The following is a 21257-nucleotide window of genomic DNA, read 5'->3' as shown; positions in this document are numbered from 1 at the left end:
AGCTTACCAGCTGCTGCTGTCCTTCCTCTGAGAAAAGAGACCTACTTCCCGTGTGTCTGTCTTTTTATTGCCTTTCTGTTCTGCCTTCTCATTGGTTCTAAATCTAACCACATGACTTCTTTGTCACTGCCTGTCTACACAGACCTCCAGGTCTCTGTGGTTGATACTTGGATTAAAAGCACATGTCACCAAGCTGGCTATGTCCTTGAACACACACAGACTCTGCCTGCCATGTGCTCAAATTAAGGGCATGTGCTACCACTGCCAGACTTCTGCTAAATGGCTTGCTATTAGCTCTGACCCCCAGACAACTTCATTTATTATACAAATAAAATCACATTTCAGCACAAATAAAATATCGCCATATATCCTGTTTTTTTTCAATACGAAGTTGAGTATTGTTCTTTTGAGGTCTGTAAAGAATTGTGTTGGGATTTTGATGAGGATTGCATTGAATATGTAGATTGCTTTTGGTAAGATTGCCATTTTTATTATGTTAGTTCTACCTATCCATGAGCATGGGTGATCTTTCAATTTACTGATGTCTTCAATTTCTTTCTTCAAAGACTTAAAGTTCTTGTCATACATGTTTTTCACTTGTTAATTTAGTGTTATGCCAAAATATTTTCTATTATTTGTGGCTATTGTAAAGGGTGATGTTTCCCTGATTTTTTTCTCAGCCCATTTACAATTGTATATAGGAGAGTTACTGATTTCTTTGAGTTAATCTTGTATCCCTCCACATTACTGAAGGAGTTTATCAGCTGTAGGAGTTCCCTGGTAGAATTTGTCAGCTCACTAATGTATACTATCATATCATCTGCAAATAGTGAAAGTTTGACTTTTTACTTTCTGATTTCTATCCCCTTGATCTCCTTTTGTTGTCTTATTGCTCTAGCTGGAACTTTGAGTACTATATTGAATAGATTTGGGGAGAGTGGAAAGCCTTGTCTTGTTCCTGATTTTAGTGGAATCACTTTGAGTTTCTCTTTATTTAATTTGATATTGGCTGTCAGCTGGTTGTAAATTGCCCTTATTATGTTTATGTATTTACCTTTTATTTCTGATTTCTCCAAGACCTTTATCATGAATGGGTGCTGTATTTTGTCAAAGGCTTTTTCAGCATCTAATGAGATGATCATGTACTCTTTTTCTTTCAGCTTGTTTATATGGTGTATTACCTTGACAGATTTTTGTTTGCTGAGCCATTCGTGCATTGTAGGGATGAAGCCTACTTGAGTATTTTTGCATCAATGTTTATGAGGGAGATTGGTCTGTAATTCTCTCTCTCTCTCTCTCTCTCTCTCTCTCTCTCTCTCTCTCTCTCTCTCTCTCTCTCTTGTTTTTTGAGACAGGGTTTCTCTGTGTAGCTTTGCGCCTTTCCTGGATCTCGCTCTATAGACCAGGCTGGCCTCAAACTCACAAACATCCACCTGCTTCTGCCTCCCAAGTGCTGGGATTAAAGGTGTGTGTCACCACCACCCAGTTTGTAATTCTCTTTCTTTTTGGATCCTTGTGTGATTTGTGTATCAGGGTAATTGCAGCCTCATAAAAAGAGTTTGGCATTGTTCCTTCTGTTTCTATTATGTGTATCAGTTTGAAGAGTATTGGCATTAGCTCTTCTTTGAAATTCTGGTAGAATTCTGCACTGAAACCATCTGTCCTTGGGCTTTTTTTTTTTTAAGTTGGGAGACTTTTAATGACTGTTTGTATTACCTTAGGGGTTGTATGTCTATTTAAATTATTTATCTGGTCTTGATTTAATTTTGGTATGTGGTACCTACCCAGAAAGTTGTCCATTTGTTTTAGATTTTCCAATTTTGTTTAGTACAGGTTTTTGAAATATGACCCAATGATTCTCTGGATTTCCTCATTGTTGTTATGTCTCTCTTTTCACTTCTGATTTTCTTAATTTGGATGTTTTCTCTCTGCCTTTGCTTAGTTTGGATAGGGGTTTGTCTATCTAGTTGATTTTCTCAAAGAACTCACTCTTTGTTTCATGGACTCTTTGTATTGTTCTCTTTGTTTCAACTTTATTGATTTCAGCCCTCAATTTGATTATTTCCTGGCCTCTGTTTCTCCTGGGTGAGTTTGCTTCTTTTTGTTCTAGAGCTTTCAGTTGTGCTGTTAAGTCACTAGTGTGAGATTTCTCCAAATTCTTTATGTAGTCATTTAGTGCTGTGAATTTTCCCGTTAGCACTCCTTTCATAGTGAGTTTCAATGTTTTACATTCATTTTCATTGAATTCTAGGAAGTCTTTAATTTCTTTCTTTATTTCTTCCTTGACCCATTGGTGATTCAGCTGAGCATTACATAGTTTCCATGAGATTGTAGGCTTTCTCTAATTTGTGTTGCTGTTGAATTCTGACTTTAAGCCATGGCGGTCCGATAAAATAAAGGGGGTTATTCCATTTCTTTTGTAACTGTTGAGAATTGCTTTGTGACTATATGATAATTTATAGAGAGGGTTCCATGGAGTGCTGGGAAGACAGTATATTCTTTTGTATTAGGGTGGAATGTTCTGTAAATATCTATTAAGTCCGTTTGAGTCATACCTTCTGTTAGATCCCTTATTTCTCTGTAAAGTTTCTGTCTGGCAGACCTGTCCTTTGGTGAGAGTGGATTATTGAAATCTCCCACTAGTAGTGTGTGGGGTTTGACATGTGATTTAATCTTTAGTAATGTTTCTTCTACAAATGTGGGTACCTTTGTATTTGGGGCATAAATGTTCACAATTGAGACTTTGTGTCTTCTTTATTGTTTATATTTCAGTTTTCAGGTCTTGAACTGTTTCTTTCACCTGTGTGTTTTTTCTTGGTTTTCTTGGCTTTGTTTAAGGGATTTATTTAATTTCTTCTAGTTTTTTATTTGTCTTTTCATCAATTTCTTTAAGAAAAAAATTTCATTTCCTCTTTAAAGCCCTCTATCGTCTTTATAAAGTTATTTTTAAGGTTGCTTTTTTTTCTGCTTCTTCTATGTTGTGATGTTCAGGTCTTGCTGTTGTAGAGCCACCAGGTTTTGGTGGTGCTATGTTGTTGTATGTATTTTTGCACTGGCACCTACCCATCTCTTCCTCCAATCAGTGCAAGAGATGTCTGTGTCTGCGGAAACTGATCTTGGTCCAATTGGCACTCTTGGTCCAATGGGAGCTGGTGGACTCTGTGTCTCAGGGAGCTGCTCTTGGTCCAGTCAGAGCTTGTGGATTCTGTTGCTCAGGTTGCCACTGAGTTTGCAGTGGGGTGGGTAGTTTTTCAGAAGGGAGTGGGTCTTGTTGATTGCAGGTTCCCCTGTGAGTTGCTGGTGGGGAGATCTGTCTGCTGGAGTCTTTCCTATTGGCCTGCAACTGGGGCAGTATTGTATGGCAATGGGTGTGTGGGGGAGGCACAGATTTTGCCTCAGGGTCTAGTTCTTAGAGAAAGCCCATAAAGAGTTCTTATGGTGAGTTGGGCAGGGGTACCACCTGTTCATGAAGTCTCATTAGAGGAAAGGTCAGTTTATCTATTTTTTACACATTGGTTTCTGGCCATCCAAAGCTATTTAAGTATTGGTATGAATCAAGAAAATATTTTATATAGTAAAACACAGTTACATATTAGTAAAGGTGGGCTTTGAAATGTGTTCAGTCAAAAAGTGGAACACAGTGTCATTTATTGTGTGAGTATAGGCCTGTGACACTCCCAGGACAGCTCCACAGAAGCAGAAAGCAGGATCTGAGGAGAGTGTGCAATGGGAGTAAATGTGGAATTTGCATGTGGTTCTCTTGAGGGTGGAGACAGTGTCCAGACTAGAGACGGACAGTTCCCTGAGTGTGGGAACTCCACGTGAGAGAAAACTTGTATTTATTTTTCTGAAATCAACTTAATTGGTTTAATATGTTTGCATCCATTTTTCTTTTCTTTTTTTTCTCATTTCCTTTACTTCTTTTTCATATTAGTATATAGAAAACCTACTGATTTTTGTATATTGATTTGTTTTCTATTATTTTGCTGAAAGTATTTTATAGATCCAAGTGTTTTTTGGTGGGCTCTTTAGAATCATTTAAGTATTCAACCATATTATATGCAAATAGATCTAATTAGTCTTTTTCCTTTTCTACTTGTGTTTTGTTTCTTCCTCCTGTTTATTGTTACAGATAAAATGCTGAGAACTATAATGTATACAAATGGAAAGATAAGGCACTATTTTATCATTATTGTCTTAGAGCATATGCTCTCATTCTTCCCAATGTAGCATAACATTGATAGGGGATACAAATAAGAAGAAAAATAAAATTATCCCTATTTGTAAATGATATGATATTGTACATACAGGAGCCCAAAGATTCTACCAGAAAACTATGTATCTCTCTTTCTCTCTCTCTCTCTCTCTCTCTCTCTCTCTCTCTCTCTCTCTCTCTCTCCATATATATATATATGTATGTATATACATATATATATATATCTGTAAATGATCAGTAGTTTCATTGAAGTGGTAGTATATGAAATTGACTTTAAAAAATAACCTTTCTACCCAGGCAGTGGGACTGGGACCTGTCCTCAGTGCATAAGCTGGCTGTTTGGAACCTGGGGCTTATGCAGGGACACTTCCCTCAGCCTGGGAGGAGGGGACTGGACCTGCCTGGACTGAATCTACCAGGTTGAGCTGAATCCCAGGGGAGTCTTTGACCTGGAGGAGATGGGAATGGGGGGTGGGATGGGGGAAAGGCGAAGGGGGGAGAGGGGGGAGGACAGGGAAATCCATGGCTGAGATGTAAAATTAAACTAAATTATAAAATAAAAAATAGCCTTTCTAAATATCAATAACAAGATTTCAATGAATTTATAGAAACAACATCATTCATGGTAGTCTCAGAAAATAATAACTTGAATAAGCATAATCCTAATGAAGGAGTTGAAAGAACACTATAATGACAACTTTAAATCTTTGAAGAAAAAAGTTGATGAAGACACTTGAAGATGAAAAGACATCTCATGTACATGAATGGAGGAAATAACATTGTTAAAATTGACCATCCTGCCAAAAATAATCTGCAGATTCAATACAAGCCCAATCAAAATACCAAGACCTTTCTTCATAGACATCAGAAAATTTCCTCAGTTATATAGAATCACAAAGAAAGAGCAAGGATAACAAAAAAGACCCTGGACAAAATGAATGGTGTAGGAGGTCTCACTATATTTGATTTCAAGTTATATTACTGAGCTATAGTAATCAAAACAGCACAGTACTGGCACAAGAGGCATATGGATAAATGGAATGTAATAGTGGATTCTGATATAAGTCTATCCAACCATAGTTACCTGACTTTTTGATAAGGATGTAAAAAGTGGACACTAGAGAAATACAAGTATTCAACAGATGATGATGATCAACACAGATTTCAACATGAAAAATAGTGAAGCTGAATTCTGACCTCATACCCTGAACAAAATTGAACTTCAAATAGATTTAGGGATTAATATGATCATAATACACTGCATATTTGCTCTAAGTCTTCAAATAATAATAATGATGACAATAATAATAGTAATAATAAGAACAACTAAATAAGACATTCAACCCCTCCCCCAACAACAAATTTTGTAAAAAGAGTATGTGAATTTGTCACTAGGGAATGTGTAGAAACCACAGGTTCTTTGGACACTTTCAAGTCTTTAGTTAATCAATATTCTATTGTGAGTTTTAGAGCTGATAGCATAGGAGTCAGACTGTAGTCCGCATCTTAGCAGTTGGGCTGTCGGAAGTTATAATTCCTTCCTGACTTCCTAATGAGGTATTATTACTTTATGAGGGAATTTCTAATAATCTCTGAGTTGAATTTGGGCTTTACAGTTATGGACTTTCTATGAGGGTCTGTATATCAGAATCAATGAGCTACTGAGTTTTTTATTTGCATTGGAGAAATTGCAGTTTCCCTCTAGCAACAACTTTTGGTTATTGGGTATCCAAATCTTAAGATAATACCCAACTTGGGCACTATAGTGCTTCCTAGAAAGGGAATGGGGAACTATGCACAGTCAGAAATTCATGAAAGAAGAGTTTAATAAAATGAGTAAGCTAACAGCAGAATAAAGTAACATCATTTGTCTCTACCTTCTAATCCAGTAACATTTCTGAAACCAGCAGGGTTGACTCTCTGTAAAAACAGGTAAAAATGAGTAACCCTTCCCTAAATAAATTCCATAGGGAATTGAATTTGTTTGATCATGATAAACAGAGTAACCCAGAGTTCTTCAGCGGTGTAGATGATATTCCCAGACCTTCATCATCATCCTTTTATTCCATTGCCACCAGATTTAGAAGTCTCCTGGCTCCCTTTGACCTTCAGTCAGTTATTCCTCAAGGGCTACGGATGTTCTTTAACAATTTCATTATTCAACATTGAGACCCTCACTTTTCAAGACTAATGCAAATTCTAGAGTCAAGGACTCCAGTACCCCATTTCTTTCACAAAATTAACTGAAATAGTTCTCATCTAGCTATAGAAAAATTTCCTCTAACTTGGATCAAATATATGAAACATCTTATTGATTGTATTTTTTACTTTTCTATTGCTCTGACAATACTCCATGACCAAGGCAGCTTATAGAAGAACACATTTAATTTGGCTTATGGTTTCAGAGGATTGAAAGGCAAAAAGCATGGTGGAATAGGAACAACTGAGAGGTCACATTTTGACCTGCAAGCAGGAAGAATAAGAAGAGAGAGAGAGAGAGACCACTGAGAATGACATGAGTTTCTGAAATTTCAAAGCCTGCTCCCAGTGACATGTTTCCTCCAACACCTACTGGAGATCAAGTATTTAAATATGGGAGTCTTTTGGGGCCATTATCATTTAAACCAGCCCATTGATTATTCTTCTTTTATTTCTTATGCACACACACTGAATCAAGTTAGTTGATTGGGCACGCGTCTTTCCAGAACTTTATCCTTATAATGAACAATCACCCTTAGCTACAGGTACAACCTCTCCTCTAACTCTTACTTAGAGAGTAGCACAGCATATATGCCAGTTGGAAGATGATGAAAAGCCACAGTCAACACCAAAGAATACGGAAGCCAGAAAGAGACCTTGTATTTTGGGAAATCTCCATTTACCTGAAGCATTTATATCTTCATGAGGCTGAAGACACCCAACATCCAAAAGAAAGAATCGGAAGGGGCACACTTTGAAATAATTTACCTCACCCTGCTCTTCTATCACAGAGAATGCCCTTTTGGGTGAAAGCCAGGTCAATAACTCTGCATTTTCTTCTCCATTGTAAGTCATCTTGAGTCTTGATTCTGGCCATTTATGCTTGTGGTAGCCTGTAGAATGAGCTCTGGTTCTGTTCCCAGATCTCAGCGAATCTCTTCAGAGTCACTAATTTAACAAGGAATACCAGGTCCTGCCTGAGATGGGATAGTCAAGTGATTTTTATTGGAGGTGTTCCCTTTCCTGACTCCCCAGCTCTCTCCATGTCTCTCTCATTGAACACAAAATGGAGTTCCTCTATTATGTAGTTTTGTTCCTGGACTGCCCTCTGCTTTGAAAGCACTTCTTGTTCTGTTTTGTTCTCTTTCACAACCCAAGTGACCTCTGATTCAAAGGTGTCTTTCAGTTCAGTTCAGTTCAGTTCGAACAGTCCTTTCAGTTATTTAGTGTATTGTGATGTCTGATTTATTTCAGAGTTCTGTGAGAATGGATAACCTGAACTCTACTTTAGTTAGTAAGTCCTCAGGGATGTACTGGAAAATTGTTGTGATGATGTTTATAACCCCATGAAAGAGAAGAAATTGATGCATTGTTGTAACAGAGTGAGATTTCTTTATGTTTTGGACTTCAGGAGAAATGATCAATTAGTGTGCTCTACATCATAATGCCAATTTAAAATGAGAGTTGTTTGCCAAGGCTTGGGGAAAAGGGAAATATATTAGGCCTACACAACAAACTCTGTCTTCTGACCTTTCAACCTTCGCTTAAGGAAGTTTCATCTAAGCACTTCAACGTTCTCCATTGTTTGTGTATAAGGGTGCTATCTGAATCACTGCAATTATTTTATGTTTACCCTTGACTCTAAAATAGGATGAGTCAAGACTTCATTTGCCTCTAGAATTCCTGAAAAAAGGTCACTAGAACCCCTCTTTTTACACCTCTTGAGTGCTTGAAAACTTCCCTTAAGGGTTTTCTTTGCTCCAATATCTTGACATCTGTCATTTGCTCCACCCCCCATCCTGGCATCACAGATCACACAGCAACCAGTGGACAACAGGAAGTGGAGACAAACCACATGGTGATTCAGCAATATCTTCCGATAAAATTGTTTAGAGACAAGGGGCATGTGGCAATAAAAAGAAGCTCAAGTTAGGCATGGTGGCACATGCTTGTGATCCCAAACAATGACAGAATGCAGGTGTTAAGAGACAGATAGAGACGCTGGAGAGACCACTCAATCTTTAGAGTACTGGCTGTTCTTCTAGGGGACCTGGGTCAAGTCCCAGCACTTGCACTGTGGTTCATAACTGCAACTTCATTTCTAGAACACTTCTTTCTGGTATCTATGGGCACTGCGTACACCTAGACAAAGCATGAAAATAAACAATAAAAACATTTTAGAAGGAAGGAACTTCAGAAATTATTTAGTCCAGAATTGCAAGAAGTGGGAAAACAGTCATGTTTCCACCCACTATCTTTGAAACTCCCTAGGCTCATCTCTGAGATGGAGCTCCATGTGAGATTGCAGTCAGGTGTTCAGAGTATCTCTGCTGCTTTGTGTCTTCCTGGCAGCATCAATCTTCCAAAGCATCTCTAGGGATAGGGAGATGACTGGCCAAAGTAGACATCCCTTAAAGCTGTGTAAATGGATAGGCTGAAGAGTGAAGGAAATCCAGCGAGGAGGCACTGAGTGGGGAAAGAGTGAGCCTTCAGCCAGACTAACCTTCATGGGAACCATGAAGCTGCCAGGTCTATTTGCTGCTATTTTCTGGTCTCAGTGTGATGAGGATATGACAGTCATAGGTGAGGTTGGGGTAGACATCATCTCTGTGGATAGTATGTGGAGTGAGTAGAAAATTTCTCAGGAAAGAAAAATGAGAAAAAAAAAGTACTAAAGAGAATCTGAAACTAACACAAGATATACTGCTGGAGAAATGGGAGCCAGTCGCCTGTGAGGCTACTTCCCTTTCCTGTGGAGATGAAGAAATAGCCATCATGTGATGAGGAATATTTGTCCTCCCAAGGCCACACCTTGTACTGCTTGTCCATATGACCAGACTCTCTGGCCCTGCTAATCACCATTTTAGCCACTGGAAGGAGATGCCATGACTATTGCCTTCATAGCCCTGTTCTATCTTGGTGAGATATAAATTGTGGAAAGGGATACTGTGATTAGGTGGTAGCGGGGAACATGCCTCATAGCTAAACCCTGGGCTGTCAGGAAACCCAAGGGGAGCAGGAACCTGTGGGGAGGGGAGGATCTACTCTGATTTGGAGGGCAAAGCTCACAGAGAGTATTCTCTTCCAGGGCTGATCCTGTTCTCCATGACCCATGTACCAGTAGGTGAGTGTGGGTCAGGTGATTTCTTCTCCTGTGGACCAGAAGCCAACCCTGGGCAGGAGGGATAAAGAACAATAGTTGTGGACTACGCTTGGGTTATACTCAGAGATTCTTGGGGCTGAGGGATGAGATTAGAAGGCCAATGTCTTGGGATAAAGCTGTTGATTTCCTTGCAGAAGCTATTGGCAAGCCCACACTCAGAGCTCAACCAGGCTCTGTGATGACCAGGGGCATGCAAGTGACCATCTCATGTGAGGGGACCTCAAGCGCCCAGGAATACTATCTCTATAAAGAGGGCAGTCCAGATCCCTGGCAAACACAGACCCCTCTGGAGCCTGGAAATAAGGCCAAGTTCTTCTTCCCATCTATTCATGAGATCCATGCAGGGAGATACCGCTGTTACTATAAGACCCAGGTTGGCTGGTCAGAGCGCAGTGACTTTCTAGACTTGATGGTGACAGGTAAGTGAAAACCCAGGGTCTCCATTCCAAGGTTCTCTCCTTAGGAAAGAATCTTCCCTCTGGGATGTGTGAGAAGGCAAATCAAGAGGTGCTGGTTCATTTAACAGGATGCTCTCTTTTTTCCTAGGATTCTACAGAAAACCTAGTCTGTCAGCCCTGCCTAGTCCAGTGGTGAGATTAGGAGGGAATGTGACCCTTCAGTGCGTCTCCCAGCTTGGGTATGATAGGTTTGCTCTGACTAAGGAGGAACCACAGAAGTTCTCTTGGACCCTAGACTCACAGTACATATACTCTAATGGCAGTTTCCGGGCACTGTTCTCTGTGGGGCCTGTGACCTCCAGACAGCAGAGGACATTCAGATGCTATGGCTATTACCTGAGTAAACCCCAGGTTTGGTCAGAACCCAGTGACCCTCTGGAGTTCCTGGTGTCAGGTAAGGGATCCCCGCTTGTCTATTGAAAGATATTGCATCTGAAAAGGATCTAGGAGATCCAGGGCTCTCAATCCCGTTGACACAGAGCATGAAGACAAAAGGACCCAAGATACAGAAACTAAGGGATGGAGGGCAGTGAGAGTGAAACATGGAATGTCTAGAAGATAGATGGGTCTTCATGTGACTCCAGTGTTCCTTCTGCTATTCTGGGATCAACTCGGTGATCCCCATATTATCATATAATAAATGAGTAGATATGTATATGATAGGTGTATGTTATATTCATTATATGTGATTTTATGTAGCTATAAATTCAGATCCTCATGTGAGAGAAAACATGACATGAATCTTTCTGCATCTCATTTATTTGGTTTAATATATTGAACTCCAGTTGCACCCAGTTTTTTTACAATTTTCCTGCACAAAGAATTTTTTCCTTCAAATAAATATATTTGAAATTGCATGGCAGCATATAACTTACACATATAGATGTATAATTTTATTTGTGTTCATATGTATTTATAATTACAGAAATCTATCTATAATATTGTATGATTATATATATTTAACCTTTTAGATGATTTCATATATTAGTGTTGTATTTAAATAATTTCTACCCATTTTATTCATTATCTCACTCTGTGTTTCTTTTATTTCCTCTCAAATTTGATCTCTGACTTTCATTTTTATTGTTATTATTATTATTATTGTTACACACCACACATGCAGACACACATACACATATATGAACAGCCCACGTCCTAGCTTGAGTTTCTTTGGATTCTTCCATTTTCTTCCTTTGTCTTCAAACAATTTTATCTGAAGATGTCATAGATTCACCATGTGGCTTGTCTCCACTTCTTTTTATTCACCAATTTCTATCTGGTCTGGTTAGTTTGCTCTGGTCCCATGATGTGCAAGGGAGCAAGTGACTATGGAGTCCTGTGGTCATTATGTAGGTCTTCTTTAGACACACATATTTTTGATATTTCATGGTTGTAGCTTCCATGTCATGTCTAGAAGACTCTATTGTGTAGCAGGAATCTTGTTCACTTGGCTCTTATAAACTTTTTACATCACTTCCTCAATGTTTCTTTATTTTATATATACAGTTTAGGTTATAGAAGTATCCATTTGGACTAGGCACATTAAGGTCACTTATTCTTTTTTTGACAAGTTGTGGATCTCTATAATCATCCCCATCTGTGGCAATAGAAACTTCTTTTATGAGGGGTGAGAGCTTTACTTGCTGTGGGTATAAAGATTAGTGTTTAGAGTGCAGTTAGAAATCATATTGATTTAGGAACATGGCAGTATCGGTTTCTCTTCTAGAATCCATAGCCTCTCCAGGCATTGTGACAAATAATGCATTTTTACATGCTTATTATTGGCCTATTATTTGATTTTTTAGGTTTGCTCTTTATTAGAATGCATCTACATTCATGTACACAGTGAGCATATTTTTATGTCTTCGTGGTTGTATCATTTGTGTCATTAACAACTTAATGACTAGAGAGTGAGATGTTAAACAGAAGCATCCTTGGAACTGCTTGGGGTGACTGTAGGTAGAGAACCCCAGACTGTCACTATTTTGTGCACCAGGTATTCATGTGTCCCTGAGAACAAGAGTTTTGGGTTGGACCTTGGGTTTCCAGCTGGTGACTAGTTACAAACCAATCTCCAGGGAAATTAGCTTCCAGTATTCTATACCCAGGCTGAACTGAAAGCACAGGAAGGCTCACTTATTCCGAACTGGGAGACCACACTTTTCCATCTCAGCTCTCTGGAATCAGATAAACTCTATTCCAAAGAGGGGCCTAAGCCAGAAGTTCTGAACTCAGAGCATAGTCAGGTTGAAGAAATCAAGCCAAAGACCTGGAGGAAGCCTCATACAGCACAGTTAGGCTTCAACTCAGATTTCCATGATGTTGTGTGATGAGATTAATATGCATTTCTAGGAAATAAGAAGATGAAATTGGACAAAAAGAATCAGTTCTCTTGAGCACTTCACACATCCAACATGTCTTTGTTTCTCAGGAGCACCTGAGACCACCAAACAACCACAAAACATGTCAGAAGCCCTGACAGGTGAGTAAGGAAAATTCTGGTTTGGGCATGACACAGAAGGTCAAATTCTATACTGAGGAGGGGGCCTCTCAGAGTAGAAATCCAGTTATCTTATGGTGGCTTTCATTTGTCCTGATATTTTGTCAACAATTTCTAGTCTCGCCACTCCAGGATCACACAGTGGAGAACCTCATCCGGATGGGCATGTCTGGCTTGATCCTCATACTTCTTGGTATTTTGCTGTTTGAAGCTTGCCGCAGCCAGAGAAGAACCTTGACTGCACCCTAGAAGTGAAGAAGAGAGATAGCAACAGGCCATACATGGTGTCTACATCCAGGAAACAAATTTGAGGGTCTCTGGTGTTTTTTTTTTTTAACATAGAATTCAATGTTTAATATTGGGAATCACTTGTGAGAAAAGATCCAGGAGTCAAACATATTTTTGGTGCAGGAAAAGACCTAAATGTTGGTGTGGAGAGCTCTTCTACCACAACATTAAGGCTCTTATCCTCTACCTTCCAGTGGACTTTGAAGGTTTTCCTTCCTTCCTTTTCAGTCTATGATATGGGGAACATGTTGTCCCAGCAGGTTTGAGTCTTTTCCTCTGTGTATCTTCTGCTTTCCCCCAGTCTCTTGTCATACTTTCCTTTATTATAAATTACCACATTCCCTATTTTGCATTACAAGCATCTGCTTTTTCTGGATGTTGTTACTATGAACAAGGAATTTGCCTCAGTACAACATCAATAAAAGAATGAGCACAAGTCAGATTCTAGAATGAAAAAATAACTGAATATAAATGATGCTCCTGGGCTGGGCCGTGGTGGCGCACACCTTTAATCCCAGCACTCGGGAGGCAGAGACAGGCAGATCTCTGTGAGTTCAAGGCCAGCCTGGGCTACCAAGTGAGTCCCAGGAAAGGCACAAAGCTACACTGAGAAACCCTGTCTCAAAAAAAATGATGCTCCTAAAAAATCTATACTTTCAAACCATTATGTATTCATCACAAACTCATTGTGAGAGTCTGATAATTTATAAAAAAGTTGCTGTCTAGTGTTTAAAGTGACTATCTGGTTGGATGCAGTTGGTACTGTTTTCAAAATATCATTTTGTTAAACAAGTCCTGGTCTGGGATGTTTGTTGTTTGTTGTGTATAAACCTTTGCATTGGCACCTTGAAGTCCCAGCTTATTCCTCCATACCAAGGTCAGCCTGTTCCATGCTGGAAACAACCAGAGGCGGCGATTATAGCAGACATGGACCTTTGCACTCCCTGACTGGTTCTGTGTGAGAAGGCTGGACACCACCAAACTATGATATATATTTACATTCTCACAACATAGGATATTTGTTTAGTCCTCAATTGATTATTGGAATATTTGAGATCCATGAAAAGGTGACCCTATGCAGCCTAGCTGTTTTGTTAACGTCAAGTGTGAACACGCCATTTTCACGGTCCCTTGATCTTGTTAATTGTGTGAAACCCATAGTGAGAACTTGGGGCTCTGAAGACACAAAGCCCAATGGGGAAAAAACCAGGACACTGTAAAGAAGGAGATGGTAAGCATGAAGACTTAGCTGATCAATTCAGCACAGAGGTATAGAGAGCATGGATAGACCTCCAACAGTCCTTCATGGCTCCTAAGTCTCTTGACATGTTTCTGAGGTATTGTCTTGATTAACGTGATTAACGTGGAAAGTCCCATTTTAACTGTGCTTGGGAATATTTTTGGGACAAGTTGGTACTGGTGTGCATAAAATGAAGAAAGCGAACCGAGCACCCACCTGTGTTCATTCATCCTTCTCTGCATCTTGTATGTGGATATAACGCTTCTGGCTGCTTCCAGTTTCTGTTGCCTTGGTTTCTCTTCTTTATCCTGGAGCTGTGAGCTATAAAAAACCTTTATCGTTTTAAGTTTCTTCCTCGTCCCTAAGTATTTTATCATAGTAGCAGGAAAAGTAACGGAGAGAGGCCTCGTGATCCCTTCCTTTAACAATGTTCACATATTGACAACTCGGGCTTAGGTCAGTCTTGTGTGGTAACCATAATTAGAGTTCATCAGTATGATCTGACATTCTGTTCAGGAGATGGTATTTCACAGCACTGCTCTTCATCCCTCCCCTTTCTTCTTCCATGTTCCCTGAACCACTGAGAGGAGGATGTAGATGTGCTGATTAGGTCAGAGCACCCCACAGTCACTTATTGTCATGCTTCGACACACTTCTAGTTTGTGCTTCAGTTGACTGTTACCGAGTGTATACAGAAATGGGTGATTAACACTGAGACTGCTACTAATCTCTTCATATAAATATAACTAAGGCAGTTTGGCACCATGTGCATTTAGCCAAATAAGAGAAGCAGATATGTCTCTAGGGCCTATAATGTGTCCTGAAGTGAATTTTTACCCATTTTTTATAGTACCATGCATGGATGCTCTCCTGTCGAACACACATCATGTGCCAAAGAAAGCAGTTAGCTCTTCCCTTAACAGTCATGTACAAGTGGGCAGATGGAGCCTTTCTGGCAGGTATATAGGACATAGGCTTCATTGCTAGGTAGAAACATTGGTGACTTTCCTCCCTTAGAAGCCTACATAGCACATTCCAGATTATGAAGCTAGTGAAAAGGAGGAAAATTTCAGGCCATTTTCAGCTTGATTTCTTCATATTACACACCCAAAGTTTATGATATCTTCATCAATTGGGTCTAATTATTTATGGGAAACCAAAATTGATTACAATACCCTGTATTCTTTTTTTTTTTTAAAGATTTATTTATTTATTATGTATACAGAAGGGTGTCAGATCTCATTACAGATGGTTGTGAGCACCATGTGGTGCTGGAATTGAACTCAGACCTCTGAAGAGCAGTCGGTGCTTTTAACCTCTAAGCCATCTCTCCAGCCCCTCTTTTTTTTTTTAGTTAAGAGATTTTCTATTTGTTTTTCATATCAGCCACGGATTCCCCTGTCCTTCCTCCTCCACCCCCAGTCTCCCTGCCCATCCGATCCCCCATTCCCATCTCCTGCAAGGCAAGATCTCCCTTGGGGAGTCAGCAGAGCCTGGTACATTAAGTTGAGGCAGGTCCAAGGCCCTTCTCCCTGCACCAAAGCTGAGCAAAGTGTCTCAGCATAGGCACTAGCTTCCAAAAATCTGGCTCATGCACCAAGGACAGGTCCTGGTCTCACTGCCTGGGAGTCTCCTAAACAGTTCACACTAAACAGCTGTCTCACTTATCCAGAGGGCCTAGTCCAGTACCATGGGGGCTCCTCAGCTACTGGTTCACAGTTCATGTGTTTCCACTAGTTTGGCTAGTTGTCCCTGTACTTTTACCAATCATGGTTTCAATATCTCTTACTCATATATAATCCCTTCTCTCTCTCGCCGATTGGGCTCCTGGATCTCTGCCTGGAGCTTGGCTGTGGATCTCTGCATCTGCTTCCATCAGTCACTGGATGAGAGTCTATCATGACAGTTAGGGTGTTTGGCCATGCAATCACCAGAGTAGGTCAGCTCAGGCACCCTCTCGACCATTGCCAGTAGTCTATAGTGGAGTCATCTTTGTGGATTTCTGGGGACCTCTCTAGCACTCTGCTTCTTCCTATTCCCCTGGAGTCTTCATTTATTATAATACCCTGTGTTCTTATGGTGGATGCTTCTGGGTTCTCCTTGAATGACACCTCTGACTCAGAAATACCTGGCTCTGAAATTTTGTTTAATAACCTGTTGCTTCTGGGCATTACCCATCTATGTTGGGTGCTCCTATTACAACTCTTTTTAAATCCTATTTTTAGTTAGATTATAAATTATGATGTTTCTGTACAGATTTTTCATTGATCCTTAGTTTTCTTAACCCACTTTATTGACTGTTTCTTACTTTGAGAATTGAAACCCAGATTTTAAAACTCCTCCAGTTCATCAGACTGGTAGATTCCTACAGTAGCCCAGCAAGAAAGGGCATTAACATAATCCTACCCTAGGACAGGATCAAAGAGTTTATCTTCTGCTGTGGTTTATAAATTTTAAGTGTTGTATTGTCTTAAATGGAAGCTAGTGACATTCCTGCAGTAAGCATCAGTGCCTGGAATGTTGAGACAGAATCTGCAGTGCCAGATGAGGAGCTGTGCTCAGGAGAGAAGGATTTAGGAGGAAGAATTGGTGAGGTTTAGATGAAGAAGGGCAATAAGGAGGGGAAGACTTTTCTAGCAATGCGGAAGTCAGATAAACAAAATTACAGGAAACTAAAGCACAACCCAGGCCATAATGGGAGTGAGCTTCCTTCATTGTGTCTGCTAGATCTTGTCAACATTTCCAGAAACCTCCTTCTCCTGTGATCTTCTGTCTTGTAACGATCCTTAGTCAACCCAGAAAGAGTGTGGTCTCCTTTAGCTCTTACTTCCCCACTATTACTTCTTCTATCAACTCGAAAAAATTCTGTCTTGAGATGTTCCTGTTGCTGTCCCCTGGCTGTGCTACCTGGAAAGGATACTCTGTAACCTGTCGAGCAACCTACAGGTTGCTCAGGGTACTCCAGGATTCTAGTTTTTGTGAGTTGTCACCCATTCTGGCATTTTATTTAGTGATTCAGCTGCCTTTTAGTTATTTTTATTCCCGTAAACAACTCCTTACTTTGATGTTCCCCTCACTTTCATCTATCATATGTTCTCTATCTAGCATGAATAGATGTTTGTTCACAGCCCCCAGGAATAGTTTCATACAACAGGCTTCCCTGTTAAGGTTCACGTGCTGAAGTCTGGATTTTAAATGTGGGTGTGTGTGGTGGAAAGACCTCTAAGGCCATGCCTAAGTCAAGAAACTCCTATACATATGAGTACCAACCTTTAAAGTTACTACTGTATTTCCCTGGGATCTTGACAAAATCTTACTGGAGTATATTGGTACACAATTCAATGCCCACAATATGGTTTTTTTTCTTTTTGTACCTGGACATTTCCTTTTAGTTCCTCTAGCATTTAGTGATACAGCAAACAGCATTCTCATCAAAGGATGAACAGATTGATTTATATTCGACTTATATCTTCCAAAATTATCAGCTAAGTTAACCAGATTTCTTTATAATGAAAAAGTATCAATTGTCAAGTTACAGAAGGAGAAAGCCAATTGATACTTATTGAATGTGAAAATGAAGCTTAAGACTGGTATTTTCATGATCACTTAGTAGAATTAGTGATGGAGATAATGCTTTTTAAAAAATTATGTGCATTAATTTAAAAAAAAGATTTATCTATTTATTATTTATACAGTGTTCTGTCTGCATGTATGCCTGCAGGCCAGACGAAGTCACCAGATCTCATTATAGATGGTTGTGAGTCACCATGTGGGTGCTGGGAATTGAACTCAGGACCTCTGGAAGAGCAGCCGGTGCTCTTAACCTCTGAGCCATCTCTCCAGCCCAGAGATAATACTTTTGAGTAAATGCCTGGGCTACTGGCAGCTCTTTCTGGCAGGGGTGGATACAGTGTGACTTTCAAACCAATACTGACACCTACACATGAAGCAACTTGCCTGTGGATAAAAATATGAATTAATCTATTTTAGTTTCACTGGGGCCATAAGGCTGTAAGATGAACTATTCCAGGATCTATTTTTGGACAGAGCACAGGGCATACACAGGTACCAACACTCTCTTGCAGCCCTGATCCTACCACACACCACCAAGGAGGAATTCTTCCTGCACAAGGGTAGGTCCAGGGACTGCACAGTTGTTAGCCTCCTTTCTTAAGCATGTAACCTTCTGCATTTGGGGAACTTCAGTTTTCAGTTCTGTTTTTCAGCTCATGGGTTTCATGATCTTTACAGTCAGACCTAGTGAACGAACCATGTGCAAAACAGTAGAGCAGACAGGGGCCCTTTAATCATAACATTTACATGACCCAAACCACCTTGAATCACAACTACAGTAAAATACAGTCTAAAAGATAACCAGTCTTTGAACCTTCAGGTCAGAAACACTCATAAACCCATGAATATGTTGAAAATGATGCTGATGTTAGACAATTGGAATTAGGCTGACACGCATAGTTGAGATGCTATCAACATCTAAGTTGGGGTGGACGTTTGTGGATGAACAGGCATTAAATCAAAATGAGCTTTAGCCGGGCAGTGGTGGCGTACACCTTTAATCCCAGCACTTGGGAGGCAGAGGCAGGTGGATCTCTGTGAGTTCGAGGCCAGCCTGGTCTACAGAGTGAGTTCCAGGAAAGGTGCCAAAGCTATACAGAGAAACCCTGTCTCAAAAAACTAAAAAAACAAAAAACAAAACAAACAAACAAACAAAAAAAACAAACAAAAAACAGCCTTTACAAATACCAGAAGGATTCTGAACAATGAAATAGGAACACCAAACAGGTAAGACAGCTGAGAGGTTGTTTCTCATGTATGCTGGTAAGAAAAGGGTAACACATGTATAGCAGATTGTTGAGCAAAATAGCATCAAATCAAGAACCATGAGAATACTGTATTTTCTTCTCTGTCTCCCTGCAAGTCTCCTCCATATTCACCCAGGAGAACTGAAGGATCAGGTGCTTAGTCTGCCCCTTCTGGTCTGTATCCTTCCAGCAGGACCAATCTGCATCTTACCTTTTGTAGAACACTGCTCTCCAGGCATGGCAATATTCTTGTCCTATTGAAGTCTCTGTAGCTCTGATTACACATAGGTGACCTGCACAATATTGAGCCCATCAGTATTCCTTCATGGTGTAGAGGCTCCTGAGGCTCCTTTTCCATCAGAACTATAGGCAGTTAAAAGTTGCAGGCAAAGCTTTTTTCAGGGATACAACCACTGAAAAGTTCCCAATATTGCTGGGCATAGTGAAGCACACTCTTCTCAAAAACTGAGTGTGAGACTGGTTGCTGGATCTCATCTGTTCTACATAGTGAGTTTCAGCATGGCCAGAGCTAATAGTAAGACCCCATCTCAATAAACACACCAAAAAAAAATCTAAGCAGATTGACCACGTGCTTCTACGTGCTTCTAAGGAACCTCAATATTACTCATTGGTTCATCAGCTAGATTTGTGTGGAGTCTTTTCTTTGTTTCTGTCATTGGTGTCTCATCTGGGGTGAGTAGGCATTGATCATATATCCTCAGAAAAAGTTCATACAGTATCTCCAAAGCTTCTCCTGGGCAGGGTAAGAAACTTGTAATGAGGTTGATCTGGCTGATTGAGTGATGGAGAACCAAGAAGAAACTCTGAGAGCAGTGAGCCCCCTCATGAACCCCTGGCTCATGAAGACACCAGGTTTATTTCATTTTAAGTCCTTATTCATGGTGACTTCAAACATTCAGACAGAAGTGGATTGTAACAATGGAGATGTTCTGCAGGAAAAGACCACAATCAGACTTGGACTTGTAATCCCAGCCACCAGGAAGCTGAGGAGGATGAGTCTGAGACCTGCATGAGATTCAAGAGATTCTGTCTCAGAAACAAAAGCAAAAACTAAAGAACCAGGAAGAGACAAGTCACATATCCTGTAGCCCAACCCACCACAGCACTGGGGAAGTAAGAGTCAGGTGCCTGGAAAGAGTAGTTCCTCTTCTTCCGGGTTGCTAGTATTACATCCTCATGACAGGAAGGAGAAGACACCCTGCATAGAACATCAGCTTGGTTTCTTTCCGTTTGGCAAAGAGACCAGCTATCTGCAAACTTGTGACAACTGGAAGATGCCATGACCATCTTTCTCACGGTCCTGCTGTATGTTGGTGAGATTCTAAAATGGGGAGGGAGAATTCTTGTCTGAAAGGGAATCCACCTCACAGCCATGACTTGGCCCATCAGGAAGTCTCAGCAGCTTAGATGGCATTGGGAAGTGGAGGGCCTGCTCATATTTCTGTGTAAAAACAGGTGATTCTCTTTCAGGGCTGTGTCTGGTCCTCAGTATCCCTGCACTGGCAGGTAAGTGTCTTCTCATCTGTACCAAATTGGATAACCTTTGTGGAGACTAATGGTCACTCTTGAACAGAGTAGAGAGAGAACAGGAGGTGTGGGGTGATGCTGGGGGTGCCTGAAGAGGTCTTGTGTCTGGCAGTTTGTATCTGAGGGAGAGTTCTGAGGAGCCACCTATCAATTTTCTTGCAGGGGTCTTCTCTAAACCTACACTTAGAGCAGATCCAAGAAATGTGATCACCACTGGAAACCAGGTGACATTCGTCTGTCAAGGGCCCTTAGAGGTCAAGGAATATCATCTCTGCAAAGAAGGAAGTCCAGAGTGCTTGCCACCAACAACCCTTATAATAGAAACTGAGAACTCGGCCAAATTCCTTATCTTGTCAGTTGAGTGGAACAATGCAGGCCAATATTGGTGTGAATATAAAAGCCCCAATGGCAAAGCAGTACACAGTGACTACCTGGAGCTGGTGGTGACAGGTGAGAGGACCCCTCTACAACCCCAGCATCTGCCTTGAGGAAAGGAGTATGTTCACAGCAGGGTCCCCTTTTTAAATATGTGAAGAGGGAAAAATGCTTCTCATATGGGTCATATGGGGATATGAGGATACGGCAAACATTACTGAAATTAATAAATAGAGGCCTTTGTGTGTGGTCAGATAGTTGTCAGGAAGTGGATCTGGGAACTGTTTGTTGTTATGATGAGTTGATCTGAAGGTCTGTTTAAACACATTACACATTCATGTATGTTTCTTGCACCTCTTCTCCTTAGGAGTTCACAACAGCAGTGTGACCCTGTCAGCCATTCCCAGCCAGTGGTGACTGCAGGAGAAATGTGACCCTTCAATGTGTGTC

At 40.5% G+C, this 21257-nt stretch overlaps 2 protein-coding genes across 6 annotated transcripts in view; both read left to right on the top strand.

Moving 5' to 3' along the window:
- Positions 1-9211: 9211 nt before the first annotated feature.
- The window catches only part of LOC114686725 (leukocyte immunoglobulin-like receptor subfamily A member 5), a 305493-nt gene continuing 293447 nt past the window's right edge, over positions 9212-21257 (top strand). Inside the window, exons 1-6 of one of the 5 annotated variants that reach the window (XM_028861393.2) lie at positions 9214-9334; positions 9504-9539; positions 9713-9997; positions 10125-10430; positions 12468-12518; positions 12669-13264. In XM_028861393.2, coding sequence (XP_028717226.1) covers positions 9301-9334; positions 9504-9539; positions 9713-9997; positions 10125-10430; positions 12468-12518; positions 12669-12745 — 789 coding nt within the window. In that variant the 5' untranslated portion in view covers positions 9214-9300 and the 3' untranslated portion in view covers positions 12746-13264. Of the gene's footprint in view, positions 9335-9503; positions 9540-9712; positions 9998-10124; positions 10431-12388; positions 12519-12654; positions 13265-21257 lie in introns of those variants that run through there. The other 4 variants (XR_003733609.2, XR_003733610.2, XM_028861392.2 and 1 more) reach the window with 4 other exon arrangements.
- On the top strand, positions 18759-21257 carry LOC119087307 (leukocyte immunoglobulin-like receptor subfamily A member 5). The gene is made up of 4 exons (XM_037202199.1): positions 18759-20218; positions 20376-20411; positions 20595-20882; positions 21175-21257. Exons 1-4 carry the CDS (start codon positions 20185-20187, stop codon positions 21222-21224), a joined length of 408 nt encoding a protein of 135 aa, XP_037058094.1. The 5' UTR covers positions 18759-20184; the 3' UTR covers positions 21225-21257.

Source organism: Peromyscus leucopus, chromosome 1 (assembly GCF_004664715.2).
Source record: "Peromyscus leucopus breed LL Stock chromosome 1, UCI_PerLeu_2.1, whole genome shotgun sequence".
NCBI lineage: Eukaryota > Metazoa > Chordata > Mammalia > Rodentia > Cricetidae > Peromyscus > Peromyscus leucopus.
Note: the sequence above shows the minus strand (reverse complement) of the source record. Positions and strands in the feature narration are given on the sequence as shown.

What these genes read in the sequence shown, in the direction of transcription:
- LOC119087307 (XM_037202199.1), top strand. Translation starts at nt 20,185, where the DNA reads ATGACCATCTTTCTCACGGTCCTGCTGTATGTTG. An exon ending in CAGTATCCCTGCACTGGCAG is followed by an intron (nt 20,412 to 20,594) that starts GTAAGTGTCTTC and finishes ATTTTCTTGCAG; the next exon opens with GGGTCTTCTCTAAACCTACA. An exon ending in CCTGGAGCTGGTGGTGACAG is followed by an intron (nt 20,883 to 21,174) that starts GTGAGAGGACCC and finishes TCTTCTCCTTAG; the next exon opens with GAGTTCACAACAGCAGTGTG.